Source organism: Pristiophorus japonicus, chromosome 4, assembly GCF_044704955.1.
Source record: "Pristiophorus japonicus isolate sPriJap1 chromosome 4, sPriJap1.hap1, whole genome shotgun sequence".
Classification (NCBI taxonomy): Eukaryota; Metazoa; Chordata; class Chondrichthyes; family Pristiophoridae; genus Pristiophorus; species Pristiophorus japonicus.
In genome coordinates, this window is record NC_091980.1 from 140,321,491 (window position 1) to 140,347,114 (window position 25,624).

Here is a 25,624-nt window from a genome sequence, read left to right on the forward strand (position 1 = left end):
ACTGGAATTCACACACCACTGCCCCATCCAGTTCAGCTACACCTTGAGGTCATTTCCCTATCAATCAATTACACCTCTCCGGTAATTGCCTGCTTGAAAGAAAAAGAAAAGAACATCCATTGTGGCTTTTCTGTCTGGCCAATGGGTTAATTTATCCAGCTATTTTCTCTTACTGTCACTGAGGGAAAACATCCACTCAAAATGTAACTTAAAATATAACATCAACATTTTAGAAATGCTTGGAATAATTATTTCACTCTTGACAAAGTGTTGCTTTCTGCTTGTACAGAGTGTTACCTTTTTTTAAAGTTCGACAAACACGCATATTACTGCGTGGTACCACGCATACTAATAGCTTACACATTACACTGGTTCTCTCCTTCATGCACACAGCCTTTTCTCCACTGGTCACATTCTTGAATTGGTCAGAACATTTTTATTTTAAAAATACCAAATATATGTCCGGAACTAGAGGTTTTTCACACAATTTAAACCAACCAAAATTCCACCATGGCCATAATGAAAGTTTGGTTTTCCAGGTTAATTAACCTCAATTCCACATTAATTCAAACCAATTTAAAACTAACCAATGCCGGTTGAAAAAACTTTACAGACACACACACACTTAAAGACAAGTTACAAACCATCCACATGCTTTTAATTTTACCATTCACACTGAAACATCAGAGATTTTTAGTCCAGCATTTCCCCACCTGTGCCCATGCTGTAATGCAGCCACTAAAATTTGTATTGGGTCATCGGCTGCCTTCCTGTGGCTCTGTTTTGCCTCAGCACCCTCGTAACCTGTCTTCCCTCCTTTCGGGAGCCTACAATTCCGGCTCCAGTGTCCCAAATTCCCACAGTTATAACACTCTTGGGATTGTCTCCCTGTGCCCGTCGTGTTCCCAGCGTGTAGGGTGTATAAATCTGCTTTGTCTACGTTGCCAAAATCTAACTTGGAATATTTCTTGACCATTTCTCAGAGTAGGGCCTGGTATAGCTGCTCCGTTTCCTTCGAGCACCATGCAGGTAAGGGTACTTCTGTAAGGTTTAAGATGACTGAAGCTACTGCATAGTGTACCCCCTGGTATTCCATGATGTCACCTCTGACCCGTAGTCGCCCCCATTTGGGCGAGCAGGAGCAAGGCCCCTCTCATCATCCGGTTCCTTCCCAATCGGAACACAAAATAGATAGCCTTGCCCTTGAGAAAAACAGTTCTCTGGCTTGGCAAACATGATCCAGTTCTACAATCCAAATTAAACTTTAAAATTTTAAAATTTCTAAAATCTAAACATAACTCCCAAAAATATTTAAAACACCCTTAAAATCGTACAGTAACACTATGTACATTCGCCACCCGTCTCCGGGTGGCCAGGCTAAATCCTGTTCTGTTCCTTCCTTTTGCAGCCTCTGGGCAGCTTGTATGGCTGGATGTAAGGTGGTCTGTACCGCAGGACCCGGAGAACTGGGGGTTTCCCGAAGTCCCAGATGATCGGGGGAACGGCCCCTCCAGTACTACAGCACATGACCCCATTCTGTGTAGCTGCTGGGTCCATGTCGTTCCCTGTGGGTTCCGCGCAGCCTGAGGCTGCAGGCTGGGGACTCTCAGTTGGTGGCTGGTCCACCACTACCTCTCCCATGAGTCCCTCACCACCGAAGGCTGCTGGCTGGGGGTCCCTGTCTGTAGAACAGTTCACTGTTCCCAATGGTAGTGTGATGGAGAACGACCCAGCCTGTTCGTTCCCTGTGAAACCCACCAGACTGTACGGGACCCCGTTAGATAGAGCGGAGGCGACTGGGTTATCTGCGTATACAATGGTGCTTGAGGCTCCAGTATCGAGCAGATAGGTCTCTGTCACCTTCTCCCCCTCCATCTTAACGCACGGTCCCTTCTATGCATTGTATTCAAGGGGTCACAGGTACACAGGCAGTGCCGTTTCTAGTCATGGGTTGGGATTTGACAGGGCAGATGGGGTTTCCCTCCCCATGGCTGTAGCTACTTTCCCTGGACCGCCCAATATGGACCGGAGCGCGGCCAAGAACTCCTCGAAGTAGGAGGGAGAGTTCTGCACTCCGGGTCCGGGTCCGGCTTTTTGTGCAGCTGCTGGGGGTTCCTTAGCTACGTTATCCTTCCAAGGGTTCCTACAATCCTTTCTCCAATGCCCACTTTTCCCACACCCAAAGCAGTTATGTTTGGTGTCGGAAGAGATACCCCCTTCCTGGTGCCATTCCCCCTTTGCTTGGTGGGGCCTTAACTCATGTACCCTCCCCTTGGGTGGGTTCTCCTCCGTCCCTCGGCCGCTCCTAAAAGCCAGGGTTAGTTGCCTAATCACTGACTCCTCGGTGGCGTTGGGATCCCTAGGATCAAATCACAGCTTGGCTTTGGCCTTCACCCGTGGCAAGCTGTTTGGCACCAGGCTCCGAAACCAGTGGGCCCTCTCATCCCGGGAAAGGGTGTGGGGTTTCCCCTGTCTGTTGCATTGTCAACTCCACTCGGGAGAAGGGACTACCATCGTTGAGGCCCATAGCCTCCAGGATTTCTTCCTGCATGGCTGCAGATGTACTTTGCCCCCTATTGGTGTTTGTGGAGAGAGACTGGTACAATCTACTGTCGAGGGAGAATAGGAGCATTTTTGCCGTTTTGGAGTCGTCGCACTCTTTAATGCCTGCCGCTTGGTCTATTTCCAGAAAGTGAACCGAAGGGTCCCCTTTATGGGTGAGCTTGTCCAGGTGGGCTACCATGGTTCAAAGCTGCTGGGTGCTGTGGGGGATCACGAAGTTACTTTAGACGGGCCCTGCTGCCCCACCGAGAGTGGGCGCACCGTACTTCTGCTGCTGTACCGGGCACATCGGCCCTGGTCCCGGCCCTTGTTGTACTGGTGTCACTCCCACCTCTCCCTGTTGCCAAGCCGAGTCACAACCCGACGCCACAGGTGGTGGTGCACTTTCCCCGTCTGCCCCACAAACTGTTCACCCTCCTGCTGCCTGACTGGGCTAAGCCCCGGGGCCACAGGTACTGGGTGAATGTCCCTCTCCGTTCTTCCCTCCTGCTGCCTGACCGGGCTAAGCCCCAGGGCCACAGGTACTGGGTGAATGTCCCTCTCCGTTCTCCTCTCCTGCTGCCTGACTGGGCTAAGCCCCAGGGCCACAGGTACTGGGTGAATGTCTCTCTCCGTTCTCCCCTCCTGCTGCCTGACTGGGCTAAGCCCCAGGGCCACAGGTACTGGGTGAATGTCCCTCTCCGTTCTCCCCTCCTGCTGCCTGACTGGGCTAAGCCCCGGGGCCACAGGTACTGGGTGAATGTCCCTCTCCGTTCTCCCCTCCTGCTGCCTGACTGGGCTAAGCCCCGGGGCCACAGGTACTGGGTGAATGTCCCTCTCCGTTCTCCCCTCCTGCTGCCTGACTGGTCTAAGCCCCGGGGCCACAGGCACTGGGTGAATGTCCCTCTCCGTTCTCCCCTCCTGCTGCCTGACTGGGCTAAGCCCCGGGGCCACAGGTACTGGGTGAATGTCCCTCTCCGTTCTCCCCTCCTGCTGCCTGACCGGGCTAAGCCCCGGGGCCACAGGTACTGGGTGAATGTCCCTCTCCGTTCTCCCCTCCTGCTGCCTGACCGGGCTAAGCCCCAGGGCCACAGGTACTGGGTGAATGTCCCTCTCCGTTCTCCCCTCCTGCTGCCTGACTGGGCTAAGCCCCGGGGCCACAGGTACTGGGTGAATGTCCCTCTCCGTTCTCCCCTCCTGCTGCCTGACTGGGCTAAGCCCCAGGGCCACAGGTACTGGGTGAATGTCCCTCTCTGTTCTCCCCTCCTGCTGCCTGACTGGGCTAAGCCCCGGGGCCACAGGTACTGGGTGAATGTCCCTCTCCGTTCTCCCCTCCTGCTGCCTGACCGGGCTAAGCCCCAGGGCCACAGGTACTGGGTGAATGTCCCTCTCCGTTCTCCCCTCCTGCTGCCTGACTGGGCTAAGCCCCGGGGCCACAGGTACTGGGTGAATGTCCCTCTCCGTTCTCCCCTCCTGCTGCCTGACTGGGCTAAGCCCCGGGGCCACAGGCACTGGGTGAATGTCCCTCTCCGTTCTCCCCTCCTGCTGCCTGACTGGGCTAAGCCCCGGGGCCACAGGTACTGGGTGAATGTCCCTCTCCGTTCTCCCCTCCTGCTGCCTGACCGGGCTAAGCCCCAGGGCCACAGGTACTGGGTGAATGTCCCTCTCCGTTCTCCCCTCCTGCTGCCTGACTGGGCTAAGCCCCGGGGCCACAGGTACTGGGTGAATGTCCCTCTCCGTTCTCCCCTCCTGATGCCTGACCGGGCTAAGCCCCGGGGCCACAGGTACTGGGTGAATGTCCCTCTCCGTTCTCCCCTCCTGCTGCCTGACTGGGCTAAGCCCCAGGGCCACAGGTACTGGGTGAATGTCCCTCTCTGTTCTCCCCTCCTGCTGCCTGACTGGGCTAAGCCCCGGGGCCACAGGTACTGGGTGAATGTCCCTCTCCGTTCTCCCCTCCTGCTGCCTGACCGGGCTAAGCCCCAGGGCCACAGGTACTGGGTGAATGTCCCTCTCCGTTCTCCCCTCCTGCTGCCTGACCGGGCTAAGCCCCGGGGCCACAGGTACTGGGTGAATGTCCCTCTCCGTTCTCCCCTCCTGCTGCCTGACTGGGCTAAGCCCCGGGGCCACAGGTACTGGGTGAATGTCCCTCTCCGTTCTCCCCTCCTGCTGCCTGACCGGGCTAAGCCCCGGGGCCACAGGTACTGGGTGAATGTCTCTCTCCGTTCTCCCCTCCTGCTGCCTGACCGGGCTAAGCCCCGGGGCCACAGGTACTGGGTGAATGTCTCTCTCCGTTCTCCCCTCCTGCTGCCTGACCGGGCTAAGCCCCGGGGCCACAGGTACTGGGTGAATGTCCCTCTCCGTTCTCCCCTCCTGCTGCCTGACTGGGCTAAGCCCCGGAGCCACAGGTACTGGTCGAACGGTTCCCCCCTGCTTTTCCAGGTCTGCCCGAGGCGTACTCGGGTTTATTAGGCAGAACATGCCTTTGGCCTTTGAAAGAGCAAGGTTCAGTCTCTCAATTTGCTTTTGGCAGGGACCGTGGTTACCAGTCTCGAACCCTCTGCTGCTTGCTACCTTATAAGTGGCCTGTACATCCCTTACCTTCTCCTCCTGCTCTTTAATTATCCTGGTGAGGGGGGTGTTTTCCTCCCGCAACACCAGCTCTTGACCCTTTGCTTCGGTGACCTGGCACTGAAGGTAATCCTGGCAGTTTCTATGTGTTTCCACTAACCGCAGTTTCCCTTGTTTTGCTTGCCTAACTCCTCAAATAATCTCTCCCCCATGATAGCTCTGGCACTCGAGTGTCCCTCGGACTCCCTGAGGCCTGCCTCCAGCGACTCGACTTTCTTGTCCAATTGCTGGACCTGTCGGTGTAGGCAGACTAACCATATTGCTTTCTCCACAGTGCGCTTAAGGTCCTTACTCTAAGTCCATTTGGCTGCAGCGTCCACAGGATACCATGCCCCTGGTCAGCTCCACCTCTCAGGCACCCGATGGCACCAACTTCCACGAGCCTGAAGGAGCAGACTGTACCAATGCACAGTCCCCAGACCCCATCGCCACCAAGGCCATACCCATAGATGTGGGGCCCCCGCCACTGTTTCCCCAACGGAAACAGGCACCAGCCAGGATCCCAAACTAAACGACACTCAGGCCAGCAAGTCAGCAGTTCCCTGTGCACTGCTCGATGACAGTTTCTCAGGGAGCAGCAGCGACCCGGGGCGCAGAGAAAGGACAGGGAGGTCACAGGCATCTGTGAACCGGCCCGACGCTAGGGACCACGGCAACAGCCCCGAGAGCAGGCTAGGCGAGCCAACCAGGTTCCCACTCCCAGCACTGGGCACTGAGTCACAACTAGACTGCAGGGACACAACCCAGCCGCTCTGGAACTAGCTTGTCCTCACGCACTGGTCACTGCATCAACAAGGCACCTAACGTACTTGTCGAACCACAGAACCACAAAAGAAAAATGCAAAACTCACTTTCCTGAACTTGAATGTACATGAAGGCTAGGAGACCCCATCATAATCGATGCGGGGGGGTGGGGTGGGGGTGGGGATCGGGGAGGGGAGGTAGAATGGAGTGGTCAGGGACACACACACACAAACAGCAACCACCAGCATGCTACTGCACCAACTACTCACCCAAGATTGAAGTGACCCACCAAGGGTCAACCAGACAGAGCCCACGTAGAGCTATGCCCAGAGCACAGTCAATGCAGAGGCGATTTGCACTGAAGGCTCAGGGGGGAGTGATGTCTTGTATCCTACATGGCTACTGTTGGACTATCACGAGGTGTGCCACCAGAGGGCACAGCAGTGGGAGACTTGTAGGTTACCTGTACAGGTGTGCCTGGCCTAGTATAAAAGGCAGGCCACCAGGTGTGATCCTCGCTCTGGAGTTAACTAATAAAGGACTAAGGTCACTACAGTTCAAGTATAACACATTGCCTCATGGAGTCATTACTGGAGCATCTAAGGACAATACAAGGGATTTTTGGCTAAGATCAATAACATAGAAAATATCGAAAATAGGTGCAGGAGGTGGCCATTCGGCCCTTCGGGCCTGCAGCGCCATTCAATGAGTTCATGAGTAAAGCCCAGTTTGGAAAGGGAGATTGGATTCTGTTGAGAATTGGACACAGTACTCGAGGTGGGACTGACCAGAACTGGACACAGTACTTGAGGTGGGACTGACCAGAACTGGACACAGTACTTGAGGTGGGACTGACCAGAACTGGACACAGTACTCGAGGTGGGTCTGACCAGAACTGGACACAGTACTCAAGGTGGGACTGACCAGAACTGGACACAGTACTCAAGTTGGGACTGACCAGAACTGGACACATTACTCGAGGTGGGACTGACCAGAACTGGACACAGTACTCGAGGTGGACTGACCAGAACTGGACACAGTACTTGAGGTGGGACTGACCAGAACTGGACACAGTACTCGAGGTGGGTCTGACCAGAACTGGACACAGTACTCAAGTTGGGACTAACCAGAACTGGACACATTACTCGAGGTGGGACTGACCTGAACTGGACACACTGCTCGAGGTGGTCTGACCAGAACTGGACACAGTTATAGGGGGTGGTGTGCGGGGTCAGTTTGCCTTCCCTGACCAGAGCGGTTGCGAGTCGCTCCCACTCCCTGGTTTTATTAATCAGGGTGTGATAAAGTGCAGCAGACAACTGTTTTATACAAAGAAGGTATGGATTTTATTCAAGAAATCAAATAATACAAATATACTCCAGTAAAACTGTAAAATGTTGCAAAAGGTTCTAAACAAAGGGGAATACTTTGTTACAGGTAATAAACACAACAGAAATACCTCCCACCTCCCACTTACTCTCTAGCTAAGTTAGATTCTTGGGCAGCAGGGATAATGCTCACCAGATCCTTCCTTTGACCGTTAGGGCTGTTTCACGGTTTCGGGGTTCTTTGGTTATAGCCGGTTTGCCTTACCATACTCCAGACATGGCAGAAGACCTCTGCTGCGTATTGAAGCCAGTTGGGGCGAGTTCTTTTCTCCGATGTCGCGATGTTTCTTCCTGCGTTTTCTTGCCGTGTGCTCTCGATCTTGTTGTTCCGAAGTGCTTGGTCAGAAAAGTTATTTCTGTGATGGTCAGAATGGAGATCGCTCTCTTGGTACGATAGGCCCTTAATTATACTCGGAGAGCCTGTTTAATCTTCGCACCAAATCTAACGTTTCTTTTGTTTCAGTTTTGCTGCCCAGCTAACTGAAACTTGATTAAGTTTTCATCTGGCATTGATAGACTTTTCTGAGTTGATGAGCTCTTGTCCATTGTGATAGCACTGCTTTTTGTTGCTTCCAGAAGTCTGGCCTGAGCCAGATATTTCTATGCCTGTTGAAAAGGTTTTGGAATATGTATGTGACATTTGGGTCCTCTGGGTGGGGTGGATAATGTTTCTTCCGTGGTCGATTGTTCAAATGTAAATGTCTTCTCGGGGCAGATTTCGGTGGTAAACAGTTCCCAGACAATTTGATTAGCTCCAATGTCCAAACTGGTCTTTTGGAGATTGACCCCACCCCTTCTCTTGCAGACCCAACATTCACCTTTTAAAAATCACAAACTTGGTTAAAATACGTAGATTTCTTCCATAAGCATTTTAGGATCCCAAACTTTCTGTTTGATAGTCCCAAATTGAATTTCCTTTTCAATGAGTCCAAACACTGAGAGGTTTCCATGAATTTTGCAATCCTACACAGTACTCGAGGTGGGACTGACCAGAACTGGACACAGTACTCGAGGTGGGACTGACCAGAAGTGGACACAGTATTCAGGATGGGTCTGAGCAGAACTGGACACAGTACTCGAGGTAGGACTGACCAGAGCCCTGTCGTTTGATTCTGATTTCCTCTGACTTGATTCTCCTGTTTTGGATTAATGGTCAAACATTATTCTGTCTTTGTTGCTACATCTCTGCGTTGGTTGGACATGTTTGGTGTTGAGTTTATTGAGACTTGGAGCCTCTGCTGTTTTGCTTTTTCCATCTCTTTTTGCCCCTCTGATGAACCTTTAACCTTTTTGTATATTTTTCTATTCCACCCGGAGAACTCCTCCCCCTTCCTCTCTGCAGGGTTTGTAACGTTTATTTTTCCTTTTTATACTGGTTTTAATTTGCTTGTTAGTCTATTTTGGGTCTGGTCTGAGTTGATCAGTTTTGGGTCTGTGTTTACTGAGCCCAGCTTGCTGTATTCTGCCTCCAGATTGTAGAACTACAATCTTATTTTTCTGATTATTGTTGTGAACTGTGACTGCAGGCCTGAAGTGTTGGTCTTCAGCCAAAGTGAGTCATCAAAGTGAAACTAACATTGTCATTTACTGCACTGAGTATTTATAAGAACTTCACTTCCTGCTCTGGTTCCTCACTCTCTCCGGCACTGTGTGAATTTGCTTCAGGAGCTGTAGCAATGGAGCTCGGAGCTTTAGAGGCTGAATTAACCTGTGCTGTGTGTCTCCACGTGTACCAGAATCCTGTGGCATTACCCTGTCTGCACAGTTTCTGTATGAAATGTATTGAGGGAGTTTGGACCCAGACAGCAGGCCCAGGAGGGTTTGAGTGTCCTCAATGTCGTCGGAAATTTAACCCCAAGCCCAGTCTGGAGAGAAACTTCACGCTGTGTAATATCGTGGAAAAATACGACAAGTCACAGCTTTCTGCTGATTCAGCCCATGTCATGTGCGATTACTGCATTGACAATCAATCCCCAGCTGTGAAGACGTGTCTTATTTGTTTTTCTTCCTTTTGTTCCATTCACATAAAACGACATCTGCTGAACAAGGCTTTAAATGGACACACCCTAATCGAGCCTGTGACTGACCTTACAGACAGACAGTGTCCTGACCATAAGAAAGTCCTTGAGTTCTTCTGTAAAGATGATGCAGAGTGTGTGTGTGGTTCCTGTATAATAACAGGGAAACATAAATCGCATACACTGCTGAGTCTGGATCAGGCACAAGCTGCAATTAAGGTGAGTGACACAATTCCTGATATTAAATACAGAAACCTAGAAGTTACCTGGAATGCTGATGTCTAGCCAAATTTAATGGCAGGACCTTATTGGGAATTATTTCACTCTGTTTACCATCCGGCAGTCAACCATATTGTGAAGATGAGCTCTGGCAGGCAGGAAATCCTGCGGGACAAGGCAGGAGCTGGGGAATGCTGGGGGCGGTCCTGGTCAATCAAAAATCAGGGCTCTGTGGGTTGGAGGGAGAGGGGGTGGAAAACGGTGATCAGAGCACGGTGGAGAGATTGTGGCGGGAGGGCGAGATTACTGGGGGAGAGATTGATGGGGACAGATTGCTGGGAGAGGGACTGAGGGGGACATAGATTGTTGGGGGTGAGAGATTGCTGGGAGAGAGATTGGTGGTGGGAGAAATTGAGGGAGGAGAGAGATTGTTGGGGAGAGAGATGGTGAAGGAGAGATTGAGGAGGGAGAAAGATGATGAGGGAGAGATTGAGGAGGAGAGAGATTGCCGTGGGGGGAGCTATGGTGAGGGAGAGATTGACGTGCGAGAGAGATGGCAGGCAGGATACCCACCCTCCCTTGCTGCCCCCGCCCCACCAACCCCCCCTCCCGCTCACTGATATTGTGAATGGTTCTCTCTCCTCAGGGACTGTTCACTCCCTTTCAAATCTGCTGTCATCACTCCCTCCTCAAAAAAATCTCACCTTGACCCCCTCGGCCCTTGCAAACTACCGTCCCATCATAGCATCCCTTTCCTCGCCAAAGTTGTTGTACGTGTTGTCGCCTCCCAAATCCGTGCCCATCATTCCAGTAACTCCATGTTTGACCCTCTCCCATCTGGTTTCCGCCTCTGTCACAGCTCTTAAACAGCCCGACTAAAAAGTTCCAAATGACATCCTCTGTGATGATGACCCTGGTGCACTATCCCTCCTCATCCTTCTCCACCTCTCTGCAGCCTTTGACACGGTGTCACACCATCCTCCTCCAATGCCTATCCTCTGTTGTCCAGCTGAGTGGGACTGCCCTCACCTGATTTCAACCTTACCGATCCAGTCATAGCCAAAGGATCTGCTACAATGGCTTCTCTTCCCACTCCCGCACCATTACCTCTGGAGTCCCCCATGGATCTTCACTTGTCCCCTTCCTATTTCTCATCTACATGATGTCCCTTGGCGACATCATCCAAAAATCACAACGTCAGGTTCCACATATACGGTGAGACACCCAGCTCTACCTCACCAAAGCCTCTCTCAACCCCTCCACTGCCTCTGATTGATCACGCTGCTTGCTCAACATCCAGCCCTGAAAGGACCTGGCAGTGGGATCAGAATCGGTAAATGCAAAATGAAATAAAAAGAGGCATGAATTTGTCAGAAAGCATCAACATGCTGATATTAAATATAGGAGCAACAATTTCCCCCTTGGGAGCACAGTATATAAGCAGGCCACCGATGAGGTACCTGCACTCTGGAGTCTTATTAAAGGAGCTAAGATCACACTTGCTCATTGTAGACAGTACTCAGTTTCATCCTTTATTGTGAACGTATCAATTGGTGACAAGGAAACGAACAACCACGTAAAAATGCAAAGAACAGTTGGTATCCTGGAGAACTTCTCAGAAGGGGATGATTGGGAGGCCTTCATAGAGAGACTCGACCAATACTTTGTGCCAACAAGCTGGAATGAGACGAGAACGCTGCCAAAGGAAGGGCGATTCTCCTAACTGTCTGTGGGGCAACAACCTATGGCCTCATGAAGAATCTCCTAGCTCCGGCAAAACCAATAACTAAATCCTATGAAGAATTGGGTACGCTGGTCTGGGAGCACCTAAATCCTAAGGAAAGTGTTTTGATGGCGAGATATCGGTTCGACACGTCAACGGTTGGAGAGCCATGTCGCCGAACTAAGGCACCTTGCAGGACATTGCGAATTTGAGGGATTCATAGAACAAATGCTTAGAGTCTTTTTGTACTGGGCATTGGCCATGAGGCAATCCTTCGCAAACTGTTGACTGTTGAAACTCCGAATCTAAGTAAAGCCATAACGATAGTCCAGGCATTTATGTCCACCAGCGACAACAAACAGATTTCGCAGAGTACTGTGCAAAAAGTAACGTCGTTTTCAAGCAGGAATATACATGGCAGAAGGTACACGCCGGCTGCTGCTGCCCAACCTCAGATGACCCAGAGTTCGCCATCAATCGTTAATGCAAGGCAGTTAACACCTTGTTGGCACTGTGCAGGTGATCATCGGCCCCATCAATACCGCTTCAAGCACTATGCGTGCAACGGTTGCAGAACAATGGGACACCTCCAGCGAATGTGCAGGGAAGCTGCAAACCCTGCAAGCCCTGCAAACCACCACGTTGCAGAGGAAGATTGATCCACTGTGGATCAGGCTGAATTGGAAACCCATACAGGGAAATTGGAGTCTCGTACTGAGGAAGCAGAAGTGTACGGGGTGCACACATTCACCACAAAATGTCCACCAATAATGTTGAAAGTTGAACTGAAAGGAATTCCAGTATTGATGGAACTGGACATGGGTGCGAGTCAGTCCATAATGAGTAAAAAGGCCTTCGACAGGCTGTGGGGCAAAAAGGCACACAGGCCCAAGCTCAGGCCCATTCACACCAAACTAAGGACTTACACCAAGGAGATGTCAAAGTCCTCTATGATGGAGCAGTACACGAACTCCCGCTGTGGATTGTGCCAGGCAATGACCCCACAATATTTGGCAGAAGCTGGCTGGGTAAAATCCGCTGGAACTGGGACGACATCCAAGCGCTTTCGTCTGTCGACGACGCCTCATGTTCCCAGGTTCTGAGCAGATTTCCAGCGTTGTTTGAGCCTGGCATTGGAAGCTTCTCGGAGGCAAAAGTTCAGATCCATTTGGTTCCCGGTACACGACCCATCCACCACAAGGCACAGGCGGTACCGTATATGATGCGTGAGAAAGTGGAAATTGAGCTGGACAGGCTGCAGCGAGAAGGCATCATCGCGCCGGTGGAATTCAACAAGTGGGCTAGTCCGTTTGTCCCGGTACTTAAAGAGGACGGCACGGTCAGAATTTGTGGGGACTATAAAGTAACAATTAACCATTTTTCACTACAGGACCAGTACCCGCTACCCAAGGCAGACGACCTATTTGCGACCCTGGCTGGAGGGAAGACGTTCACCAAACTGGACCTGACCTCGACCTACATGACGTAAGAGCTGGAGGAGTCTTCGAAAGGCTTCATCTGCATCAACATGCACAAAGGTCTGTTCATCTATAACAGATGCCCGTGCGGGATTCGGTCGGCCGCGGCAATCTTCCAACGAAACATGGAGAGCCTGCTAAAGTCAGTTCCTCGCACTGTGGTTTTCCAGGATGACATACTGGTTACAGGTCGGGACACCATTTGAAGAATCTGGAAGAGGTCCTTAGTCGGTTGGATCACGTGGGGCTCAGGTTGAAACGCTCGAAGTGTGCTTTCCTGGTGCAGGAGGTCAAGTTCTTGGGAAGAAGCATCGCAGCAGACAGCATCAGACCCACCGATGCCAAGACGGAGGCCATCAAGAACGCGCCGAGACCACAGAACGTGACGGAGCTACGGTCATTCCTGGGACTCCTTAACTATTTCAGTAATTTCCTACCTGGGTTAAGCACCCTGCTAGAACCCCTACATGCTGCGCATGGGAGACGACTGGGTATGGGGGACTTCACAAGAGGCTGCCTTCAAGAAAGCCAGAAATCTGTTGTGTTCAAACAAACTGCTTGTCCTGTATAACCCTTGTAAAAGATTAGTGCTAGCTTGCGATGCGTCGTCATACGGGGTCGGGTGTGTGTGACAACAGGCTAATGAAGCGGGGATTTTACAACCAGTCGCTTATGCGTCCAGGAGTTTGTCCAAAGTCGAAAGGCCTACAGCATGATTGAAAAAGAGGCTCTGGCATGCGTTTACGGGATAAAGAAAATGCACCAGTACTTATTTGGCCTCAAGTTTGAGCTTGAAACTGAACATAAGCCGCTCACATCGCTGTTCTCTGAGAGCAAAGGGATTAACACCAATGCCTCTGCCCGCATCCAAAGATGGGCGCTCACACTGTCGGCATACAACTATGTAATCCGCCACAGACCGGGCACAGAGAACTGCGCAGATTCTCTCAGTCGGCTGCCATTGCCCACCACCGGGGTGGAAATGGCACAGCCAGTGGACTTGCTCATGGTAGTGGATGCATTCGAAAACAAAAAGTCCCCCATTACGGCCTGCCAGATCAGGATCTGGACCAGCCAGGATCCTTTACTGTCCTTGGTAAAAAAACTGTGTCCCGGCGGAGATGCAGAAGGTGATTAAGCCATTCCACAGGCTCAAAGATGAAATGTCCCTGCAGGCGGATTGTCTGTTGTGGGGCAATTGCGAGGTCTTGCCCAAGAAAGGCAGAGATACGTTCATATGTGAACTGCACAGCACCCACCCAGGCATTGTAATGATGAAAGCCATAGCCAGATCCCATGTATGGTGGCCTGGCATCGACTCAGATTTAGAGTCATGTGTGCGCCAATGCAACACTTGCTCTCAGCTGACTAATGCACCCAGAGAGGCACTGCTAAGTTTGTGGTCGTGGCCATCCAAACTGTGGTCAAGGATCCACGTGGACGATGCGGGCCCATTTCTAGCCAAAATGTTTTTGGTTGTCCTGGACGCTTACTCAAAATGGATTGAATGTGCAATAATGTCTGTAAGCACGTCCATGGCCACTATTGAAAGCCTATGAGCCATATTTGCCATGCACGGCCTGCCTGATGTCCTAGTCAGCAACAATGGGCCGTGTTTCACCAGTGCTGAATTCAAGGAATTCATGACCCGCAATGGGATCAAGCATGTCACATCTGCCCCGTTCAAGCCCGCATCCAACAGCCAGGCTGAACCTGCAGTTCAGACCATCAAGCAAAGCCTGAAACGTGTGTCGGAAAGCTCCCTGCAGACCCGGCTGTCCCGAGTGCTGCTCAGCTACCGCACCAGACCCCACTCACTCACCGGGGTTCCCCCAGGCGAGCTGCTCATGAAAAGGCCGCTAAAAACAAGGCTCTCTCTTGACCACCCTGATCTCCATGATCACGTCGAGGGCAAGCGGCATCAACAAAGTGTGTACCATGACCGCCAAATTTTGTCACGCGATTTTAAGGTCAATGATCTTGTGTTTGTACTCAATTATGGACATGGTCCCAAATGGCTCGCTGGCACGGTCATAACCAAAGAGGGGAGTAGGGTGTTTCAGGTCAAATTGGCCAATGGACTAGCGTACAGAAAACATTTGGACCAAATCAAATTGTGGTTCACCAACAGCTACAAACAACCCGATGAAAACACCACCAACTTTGACCCTCCAACACACACACAAGTGGAACTGACATCATGGTTGACCACGAAGCCGAACTCACCATCCCCAGCAGCCCAGTGAAGAACTAACCAACTCACCCACACCCGCATTTGTACCGAGACGATCGACAAGGGAGCGTAATGCCCCAGATCGGCTCACCTTGTAAATAAGTGTACTATTGACTTCACGGGGAGTGATGTTATGTATTTAACCCCTTGTAACCTGTATTACATACCACCAGAGGGCCTACCTGTTGGAGTCCCAAGGTGTCCCAACATCCCTTGGGAGTACAGTATATAAGCAGGCTACCCACAAGCTACCTGCACTGTGGAGTCTTATTCAAGCAGCTAAGGTCACGCTTGCTTATTGTACACAGTACTCAGTTTCATCCTTTATTGTGAATGTATCAGTAACGATGATACAGGAACAACTCAAAATTAAAAAGAACATCCTCACAGCCAGACACCGGTTCTACACCCACCGGCAGCCTGAAGGCCAAGAAATCGCAAACTATGCTGCAGACCTCAGACGATTGGCTGCACCGTGTGATTTTGGCGAGCACCTCACCGAAGCACTGTGGGACATCTTCGTTCTTGGAATGGGCCACGAGGGCTTTCTCCACAAGCTGCTCTCTGCGGACACCACGGTCACCCTGCAGAAGGCAATTAACATGAGCCAGGCGTTCATGATCTCGGCCTGTGATTCCAAGCGGATGTCTCACCCCCAGGACTCTAACCCGGCAAGTACTGTTAACCAACTGGCGCCTTTTAGAGGCAGGGTTGCTGCAAGCAGTTTCTCTCAAGGAAGAGAGAACAGAACCCCGAGTCCCGCAACCCTGAGTCCGCCACATGGGGCCAATCGGCTAACCCCATGCTGGCACTGTGGAGGAAACCACAGGGCCCACCAGTGCTGCTATAAAGACTATACATGCAAAGGCTGTAACACGAAGGGCCACCTCTAGCGAATGTGCAAGAGAAATCGTACTCACCGAGTCGATGAAAAGTTGGCTGATCATCTGGACTCCAGCGACGATGAAGAGAGAGTCCATGAGGCAGCTCAGCCCCAAGATGAGGTGTATGGAGTGTTTACCTGCACCACCGAGAGTTCCCTGTTGAAAATGGAAGTCGAAATCAACGGTGTTCCAGTCACGATGGAGGTGGACACAGGGGCGAGCTAGTCACTGATGAATCAGGCGGCCTTTGAGAAACTCTGGGACAATCCAGTCGAACGCCCTAAAATGATCCCGATCCAAGTGAAGATCACCTATACAAACGACACCATCCCAGTCGTTGGCAGCGTGGATGTCCAGGTGTCCCATGACGGCACAATACACAAGTGACCTTTGTGGATCATTGCTCGTGATGGTCCAACGCTGTTAGGAAGAATATGGATGAAAAAGATCCGTTGGAGCTGGGAAAACCTCCAACCTCCAACGATCGACGTCCTCCGCGGCCCCGAAGTTGGATCAGCACAGCACCTGAAAAACCAGCCACTCAACCCGACTGCATGGAGACGACCCAGACCGCTCAACCTAACAGCGAGATGATCCAGCCACAACGACCCAACCTCACCTTCCAGGCTCCAGTGGCAGGACTCCGGAGATAGAAAATCGGCGCAGAAAGCAATTTTCCTGCTTCCATGGCAGAACCTGGGGAGAAAAGGATCATCTGAAGTAAAGATGGCGGCGGCTAGACCACGAGGGGCAGCGTTGATGGAGCAACACGTGATGCCGAGCAGCAAACCGGATTGAGGTAAAGATTGCAAGGCCCTCTTAAAGGAGACTGGCAACCCATCACAATTAAAGGGACAGTTCCACTCTTCATACAGCGATGCCGGTGACACATATGTAAGAGATGTAATTGACAAATTCAAGTTTGTAAATGTAACTAACCATGATAAGTCGGGCGATTGTGGTCGGAACCAATGTATTGCGAGAGTAAATGAAGTGATGATGTGCGATGCCGGGATTTACAAGCGTGCCGACAAAACCAAGGGCAACCTCACGTCGGAAGCACCCAGGTCCAGTGGGCAACCCGACCATGTAGCCTGCACCTCCGGGACCAATGTGATGTCCCAGGGAGCGTGGCCACACACAGAGGGAGCATACCAGCTGCAGGGCCAGCGATCAGAAGATGGCAAAGGCACCATTACTGGCACCCTGCCCCTGATCGGCCCTACCTCTCTGGCCACCAGGGGCCAGTACCGGGAGCAAGAGGCTAGCACCCTCCAGCTTTCCCAACGGGACCTGCGATGACCAGGCTCCCACTATCGCTGAAGGGCAGCAAAAAGACACAGCAGCCCTCAACGGAGGACAGGGAGGCCACACACCTGTGGCTCTGCCCACCACTAGGCAACGGCAAAGGCCCCGAGACTCAGCCAGGTGAGCGATCGGAGCCCACCCAGCTGGCAGGGCGCGCAGCACCACCATCAGACAACCTGGGCACAGTCCGGTCACTGTGAAACTAGCATCCTCACCCACCTGCACCCACACAACCCAGGGGCAAGACTGTGATACCACGTATGTACCTTACCTGTAAAATATACTTGTTCCACTACTGCAGAACCCAAACAATGATGTAATTAATCCCATGCCTTTTTTTTGTTCCTTTTTTTCTGTGCGTGTATGTACATGCAGGTGTTGAGCCACACACGTGGTCTATGTATGGGCGGGGGGGGGGGGAATGGATATATGTAGCCAAGGACACACATGGATCATACCCAGAACCCGCTCAACCCCCACTGCAACCTCAAACCGCCCACTGCTGACCATTTCCCAATGTTGTGGCAATAAGGACTTGGGGGTCAACAGGGAGAGAGCCATGCCAAAGCTTAGACAAGGTGCAAGGGTTTTGGGCACTCAAGTCTAAGGCCCGAGCACATACTGCAAAGGCCAGTGGCACAAGGCTTAGGGGAGAGTGATGTTGAGCATGTATAACGTAAGTATATTCCCTGTACATTCAATGTACAGTTACATAAGACTACTGGATGTACCTTCACACTGTATACACTGTGCTTGTACCACCAGAGGGTGCAACTGGTGGAGACCTCGGGGTCCCCTGTACACAACAGGTAACCAGGTATAAAAGGGAGCTCACCATGCTGTATCCTCACTCAAGAGCTGTAATAAATGGACTAAGGTCACCACAGTTCAAGTACAATACCTTGCCTCGTGGAGTCATTACTAGAGTGCTTATAGACACAATAATATACATGTGTGTGTGTTTGTTAAATTGATAGACAGACAGCTAAATGCTATTCATCCAATCGCTCTCTTCGCGATGGTTTATTTTTGACTCACCCCTGAGGCTTTTAATGTCAGATCAATCTTCTTCCATATCAATTTCTCCCTGTGGCCAGCTTAGCATTTGCGATTGTGTTTGTACCTTTGGTCCACTTGTGTTGATCATTCTGTGTGCGCCTGTCTGCTCCACTTTCAGTCTCAGACTGAAATCGCATGTCATTACCGGCCCCAGAATATGTGGTAATGCAAGGACTTCTCACTGAGCTGCAACACTTGTATTGTGATTCTAAATCTGCAGCAGGATGCTGATTAATCTGTCCAATCCATTCTGAAAGGTAAACTCTTCAGTTTCTGCCAGGTTATTGCACAGAGCCCTGGATTGACACCTAGGTTTTGATCACTAGTTACAGGATCACTGGGATCTGGCCGGCCAATCGGTCTCTGCAACTACATGGGTTTTTAGCTGTTGCTGGGCTTAGGACGCCGATTCTGGGTCAGTCTCCACACTAATTTTATTCTGTGAGCAGATTAATTAGGAATATTCGGGGTTAATATTATGACAGTAATTTGTTATTACCTCGAAGATGCCACAATGAAAGTTGCTGAGCCACTTTGATTATTGTGAATAATTTGAAACTGATATTATTGCGATTTAAAGATATAAGAAACATACAGCACTTGGACAATTCCCAGATTGGACTCAGTTTCCACCAACGCATCTTTACACAGAGAAAACACTTGTGTTGTGTTATGGGTGGTGGTGGGGAATTTTTATAATATGGGAGGGGCCTCAGAAGCAAAGAGTTTGACAACACCCCATTCTATGCCTGAAGCTGTGGGATTTCACCTCTCCACCTCTCCGTTAAGACAATCATCAAAACCTACCTCAACAACATTTTGTCACCTGTCCGAAAGTCTCCTCCTTTGGCTTGGTGTCAATTTTTGTCTGATTACGCTCCTGTGAAGCACTTTAGGATGTTTTACGACATTAAAATCTCAATATAAAAGCAGGTTGTGACTTTAAACACTTTCCAATTGCCTTTACAGGAAGAATTGGAGAGAGAAACCGAGAAGCTTCGGGGAGTCCAGCAGAATTGTTCCAGCAAACAGCGAGATTTGGGGAGATCAGAAGCTGAAATAAAGGTCGGGAAAAGTGGAGCTGGATTTAGAAAGGGTTTGTCTCCCCGCTGAGTCAATGAACACATCAGAAACAGGCTTCCAAACCGGGCTGGTTGTGCTGGGGCTGAGTCACTGATTACACGGAGTTCCCGTGTGTTTGATGTGAGGGGAACTGCTTAACTCTACCTGCCCCTCCCAGGGAGTATTATTGCATCACTTAGGTACCTGTGCCTATGGATTTTATACACAGGCCCGCTCGTCCTACCATCCCGATCCATCTCCAGTACCTCACCCAATGAGTGAGTCCAATAATCCGTCCATCATTTTAAATACCTCAATTATGTTCGCTGATGATTGCACAGTGTTCAGGGCCATTCGCAATTCCTCAGATATTCGAGCAGTTCATGCCCGCATGCAGCAAAACCGGAACAACATTCAGGCTTGGGCTGATAAGTGGCAAGTAACATTCGCACCACACAAGTGTCAGGCAATGACTATCTCCAACAAGCGAGAGTCTAACCACTGCTCCTTGATATTCAACAAGATTACCATCACTGAGTCTCCCACCATCAACATCCTGGGGGTTACCATTGACCAGAACCTTAACTGGACCAGCCACATAAATACTGTGGCAGCAAGAGCGGGTCAGAGGCTGGGTATTCTGTGGGAAGTGTCTCACCTCCAGACTCCCCAAAGCCTTTCCACCATCTACAAGGCATAAGTCAGGAGTGTGATGGAATACTCTCCACTTGCTTGGATGAGTGCTGCTCCAACAACACTCAAGAAGCTCGACACCATCGAGGACAAAGCAGCCTGCTTAATCTGAACCCCATCCACCATCTCAAACATTAACTCCCTCCATCATTGATGCACCATGGCTGCAGTGTGTGCCATCTACAAGATGCACTGCAAGAACTCACCAAGGCTTCTTCAGCAGCACCTCCCAAACCCTGACCGTGACCACCTAGTAGGACAAGGGCAGCAAGCGCATGGGAGCACCATCACCTGCAAGTTCCCCTCCAAGTCACACATCATCCTGATTTGGAAATATGTCGCCGTTCCTTCATCATCGTTGGAACTCCCTCCCTAATAACACTGTGGCTGTACCTTCACCACACAGACTGCAGCGGTTCAAGAAGCGGTCACCAGCATCTTCTCAAGGGCAATTAGGGATGGGCAATAAATGCTGACCTTGCCAGCGACACCCACATGCTATGAAGGAGTAAAAAACAAAAAATGCTCTTACATTTAACCTCAAGGCAACACTGGTTAAACTCTGTTTCCTCTCCCAGTAGACACCCCCACTGCCAGTAGACACCCCCACTGCCAGTAGACACCCCCACTGCTTGTCTATCTTTAACGGGCGATCGAGTGGTGATCTAAACAAACTGTCCCGTCCCTGGAAAGTGCCGTGTGCTCAGGGTAACACTGTGTGGAAGGGCCGTTTGTAATGAGAGTTGGTTTGGGTTTCAGACACGAATCAAGGAGCTGAAAGGAAAGCTATCGAAGAGCTTCTCTGAATGGAGGAGACAGCTGGAAGAAGATGAAGAATATGCACTGAAACTGATCGATGAGGAGGGGCTCCGAGCTCTCGCACAGATTAGAAACTGTTCTGAAGCATTAAACAAGAGGATGGAACAGATTACATTAATAGATGGAGAAACCCAGAGTCTGCTACAGAGGGACCCTCTCTCCTTTATTCAGGTACATCTTCAATATAAACAGGGCCATGGCTGGGGAATGGGGCCTTTCTGTGAGGCTGGTGTGAGGGCTGAATTGTTTGAAGATTGTTGGTGGGGCCCAGCATTGGTGCTGCCCCCTCAGCCCTGCCCTCGGAGTGTTGGTGTCCCCTCAGCTCTGCCCTCGGAGTGTTGGTGTCCACTCAGCCCTGCCCTCTGAGTGTTGGTGTCCCCTCAGCCCTGCCCTCAGAGTGTCGGTGCCTCCTCAGCCCTGCCCTCTGAGTGTTGGTGCTCCCTCAGCCCATCCTTCTGAGTGTTGGTGTTCCCTCAGCCCTGCCCTCGGTCGGTGCCCCCTCAGCTCTACCCTCGAAGTGTCGATGCCCCCTCAGCCCTGCCCTCGGAGTGTTGGTGCCCCCTCAGCCCTGCCCTCTGAGTATTGGTGTCCCCTCAGCCCTGCCCTCTGAGTGTTGGTGCCCCCTCAGCCCTGCCCTCTGAGTGTTGGTGCCCCTTCAGCCCGGCCCTTGGAGTATCGGTGCCCCCTCAGCCCTGCCTTCGGAGTGTCGCTGCCCCCTCAGCCCTGCCCTCTGAGTGTTGGTGCCCCCTCAGCCCTACCCTCGGGGTGTCGATGCCCCCTCAGCCCTGCCCTCGGAGTGTTGGTGCCCCCTCAGCCCTGCCCTCGGAGTGTCGGTGCCCTCTCAGCCCTGCCCTCGGAGTGTTGGTGCTGCCCCAGGATGGAGTGCAGTGAAATGTGAGATTATTCCCCATTCCTGTTGTAAAGTCCTGACTCTAATGTACAGACTTACACGAGACACATGCTGAAGTCAAGGTCACTCAGGACCTGCACCTTTAATTCCAGCTATCCAGTGCCGCACTTGCCTGAGACCTCCCTTTATATACCTCAGTGGGACAGGTATGGAGTGTCTCCTGCAAGTGCACCCCTGGTGGTAAGGTATGCTTATCGTTACAGGTCATATCCAGTTAAGTCATGTATAGCATGGTAAGATACAGTTATATACAGTAATGTGAGGTACATGACATCACCCTCCCCAAAGGTCTAATTGCCTTTATAGATTCAGTCTCTCAGGTGGTCTGCGCTCTCGCATGGAGCGTCTTAGTTGTGGTTCAGTTGTTTGCCTTGGTGCCTGTTTTTCGTTCGGTGTGATTGCTGGTATCTCGCCTGGGCTGTCTGTTGCGACTGCCCTTTCCTCAGGTTGTTCCACCTGTCTGTCCACCAGGTGTGATGTGAGTTCCACATTGTAGTCTGCCTCTGGCTCTTCAGTGTTATCAGTGAATCTACTTTTTACTTAGTCTGCATGCCTCCAGCAGGTTTGGCCATTATCCATTTGTCCAACCAGTAGCCTGTTTCCCTCTTTGTCTGTTACTGTCCCTGCAAGCCATTTGGGACCCCGGCCATAGTTCAGCACAAACACTTTATCCCCTATCTCATTCCACCTCCCCCTCGAATTTCGGTCATGGTACTCAGTTAGCTTTTGACGCTTAGCCTCAACAATTTCATGCATGTCTGGGAGGATTAACGAGAGCCTGGTCTTTAAGGTTCGTTTCATCAATAGTTGCGCAGCGGGAACCCCAGTCAACGAATGCGGACGAGATCTGTATGCCAGCAGCAGTCGCGACAGGCGGTTCTGCAGCGTGGGACCTTGGATTCTGAGCATGCCTTGTTTAATGATCTGCACTGCTCGCTCCACCTGGCCATTGGAGGCCGGCTTGAAAGGTGCCGTCTTAACATGATTTATACCGTGGTCAACTATAAAATCGTGAAATTCTGTGCTGTTGAAGCACGGACCATTATCACTGACCAACATGTCAGAAATGCGGTGCGTTGCAAACATGGTTCTAAGGCTCTCCATAGTGGTGGAGGTGGTGCTCGAGTTCAAAATGATGCACTCGATCCATTTTGAAAATGCATCAACGACTACGAGGAACATTTTGCCCATGAATGGGCCCGCATAGTCTACATGCACCCGCGACCACGGTTTGGTGGGCCAGGGCCAGGGGCTTAGGGGGGCCTCACTGGGGGCATTACTGAGTTGGGCACAAATGGTGCACCGACAGACGCAGATCTCCAAGTCCACGTCAATGCCAGGCCACCAGCCGTGGGATCTGGCTATGGCCTTCATAAGGACGATCCCCGGGTGCTCGCGATGGAGCTCCCAGACAAACGCCTCCCTGCTTCGTAAGGGCATAACTACTCGGCTGCCCCATATCAGGCAGTCTGCCTGTAGTGAGAGTTCATGCATGCGCCTATGGAAGGGTTTGACTTCCTCGGGGCAGGCATCGCGAGCCTCTGCCCAGTCACCGATTAAAACGCATCTTTTAACTAGAGATAACGTGGGGTCGCTGGTCATCCAGGCGCTGATTTGGCGAGCCGTCATGGGCGAACCTGTGGATTCAAAGGCATTGATTGTCATGACCATCTCACAGTCCTGTTCATCAGACCCTTCTGTGGTTGCCAGGGGTAGCCTGCTAAGCGCGTCGGCACAGTTATCTGTGCCTGGTCTATGCCTTATCGTGTAGTCATAAGCCGCCAGCATACGTGCCCATCGCTGAATGCGTGCCGAGGCGTTGGCGTTGATTTCCTTGCACTCGGATAGTAGGGACATGAGGGGTTTGTGGTCAGTTTCTAACACAAACTTGGCCCCGAAAAGGTATTGATGCATTTTTTTGACACCGTATATGCATGCGAGCGCCTCCTTCTCAACCATAACGTACCCACGCTCCGCCCGCGAAAGTGACCTGGAGGCATCAGCAACGGGCTACAATTTACCCGCATCATTGACGTGCTGTAAAATGCACCCGACCCCGCATTACACGTAAGGACTAACTTTTTACCTGGGTCAAAAAAGGCTAAAACACTCTTGGAATATAGAATGTTGCGTGCCTCATTGAAGGCGCGTTCTTGGGCGTCCCCCCAAAACCAATCACACCCCTTTCTGAGTAGCACGTGGAGAGGCTCCAGCAGCATGCTCAAGTTCTGCATAAAGTTCCCAAAGTGATTGAGTAGCCCGAGAAAGGCGTGCAGTTCCGAAACATTCCGGGGCCTGGGTGCCAGGCAAATCGCTTCGGTTTTGGATTCGGTTGGGCGGATTCCATCAGCGGCAATCCTTCTGCCCAAAAATTCAACCTCAGGCATGAGAAACAGACACTTGGATTTCTTAACACTTCGGCCTACCTGATCCAATCGACTTCGTACTTCCTCAAGATTGCGGAGGTGAGAGTCGGTGTTCCTGCCCATGATGAGTATGTCATCTTGAAACACGACCGTCCCCGGGATGGACTTGAGCAGACTCTCCATGTTGCGCTGGAATATAGCAGCTGCCGACCTGATGCGAATGGGCATCGATTGTACACAAAAAGGCCTCGATGTGTGTTGATGGTGGTGAGTAGCTTAGACTCTTCGGTCAGTTCTTGCGTCATATACGCAGATGTGAGGTCAAGTTTTGAGAAAAGTTTTCCTCCAGCCAACGTGGCAAATAGGTCCTCCGCTCTGGGCAGCGGGTATTGGTCCTGTAGGGAGACTCTGTTTATGGTAGACTTGTAATCCGCACAGATTCGCACGGATCCATCAGGCTTCATGACGGGGACGATGGGACTTGCCCAGTCGCTGAATTCCACGGGAGAAATTATGCCTTCCCGCAGAAGCCGGTCCAGTTCATTTTCAATCTTTTCCCTCATCACATAAGGCACAGCTCTAGCCTTGTGATGGACCGGTCTGGCATTCTGTGTGATGTAGATTCTAACTTTAGCCCCTTTGAAGGTGCCCACACCTGGCTGAAAGAGATGTTCAAAACGGCTTAGAACTGTTGAGCAGGAGGTCCGTTCCTCTGATGACATGGCGTGAACATCATCCCATTTCCAATTAAGTTCTACTAGCCAGCTTCTCCCCAACAGGGCTGGGAGATCCCCGGAGACAATCCACAGGGAAAGTCGGGGCACCATCCCTTTGTGTGTGACTGAGAGCATGGCGCTGCCAAGGACTGGGACGATTTCTTTAGTATAGGTCCTTAGTTTGGTATTGGTCTTTGTGAGTTTTGGTCTGTTGCTTTTGTGCGGCCACAGCTGTTCAAATTGTTGAACGCTCATGAGGGATTGACTGGCCCCCATATCCAGTTCCATGTTGACGGGTATCCCGTTGAGTAGAACCCTCATCATAATTGGAGGCGTCTTGGTGTAAGAACAGTGGACATTGATCGTGTTAACCCTCTGTACCTCGGCGTCACGTGCACTGTTCTGGTCCGCTTTCTGACCCTTCCAATTTGTATACCAGCCGAGCTGCTGTTTTTCTGCACATGCGAGCCAGATGCCCTGTATAGTTGCAGTTTCCGCAAATGGCATGCTGAAATCGACACACCCTGGTTGAGTGCCTTCCCCCACATCTCCAACACAGACCGTTTCCATTGTTTCCGAAGGATGAGCTGTGTCTGGCTGATCTCCCTTGAGCTTCTCTCAATCTGTTGTTGATTGCTCACATTGTGGGTTGATGAGGTGTGATCGGCCGTTCATGTGGCATTTGATTTCGATGGCTTCTGGCGCCACTGTCTGCTGTTGGAGGCCTGCTCTCCTGCCTTTGTCTGTGTGTAGGGGTAGCTGTTTGTTTCACAATGTGAACCCCTTGTTTCGATGCCTCGTTGGTTGTCGTACCCAAAGTATAGATCAGCCTCGT

General features: G+C 51.3%; 1 protein-coding gene across 2 annotated transcripts in view; it reads left to right on the forward strand.

Annotated features, from left to right (window-relative positions):
• Positions 1-8,955: 8,955 nt before the first annotated feature.
• Positions 8,956-25,624, forward strand: part of LOC139263088 (E3 ubiquitin/ISG15 ligase TRIM25-like) — a 35,840-nt gene continuing 19,171 nt past the window's right edge. For both annotated transcript variants that reach the window (XM_070878626.1, XM_070878625.1), the window contains exons 1-3: positions 8,956-9,538; positions 19,193-19,288; positions 20,738-20,968. In XM_070878626.1, the coding sequence (XP_070734727.1) occupies positions 8,978-9,538; positions 19,193-19,288; positions 20,738-20,968 (888 nt within the window). In that variant the 5' untranslated portion in view covers positions 8,956-8,977. The remainder of the gene's footprint in view (positions 9,539-19,192; positions 19,289-20,737; positions 20,969-25,624) is intronic.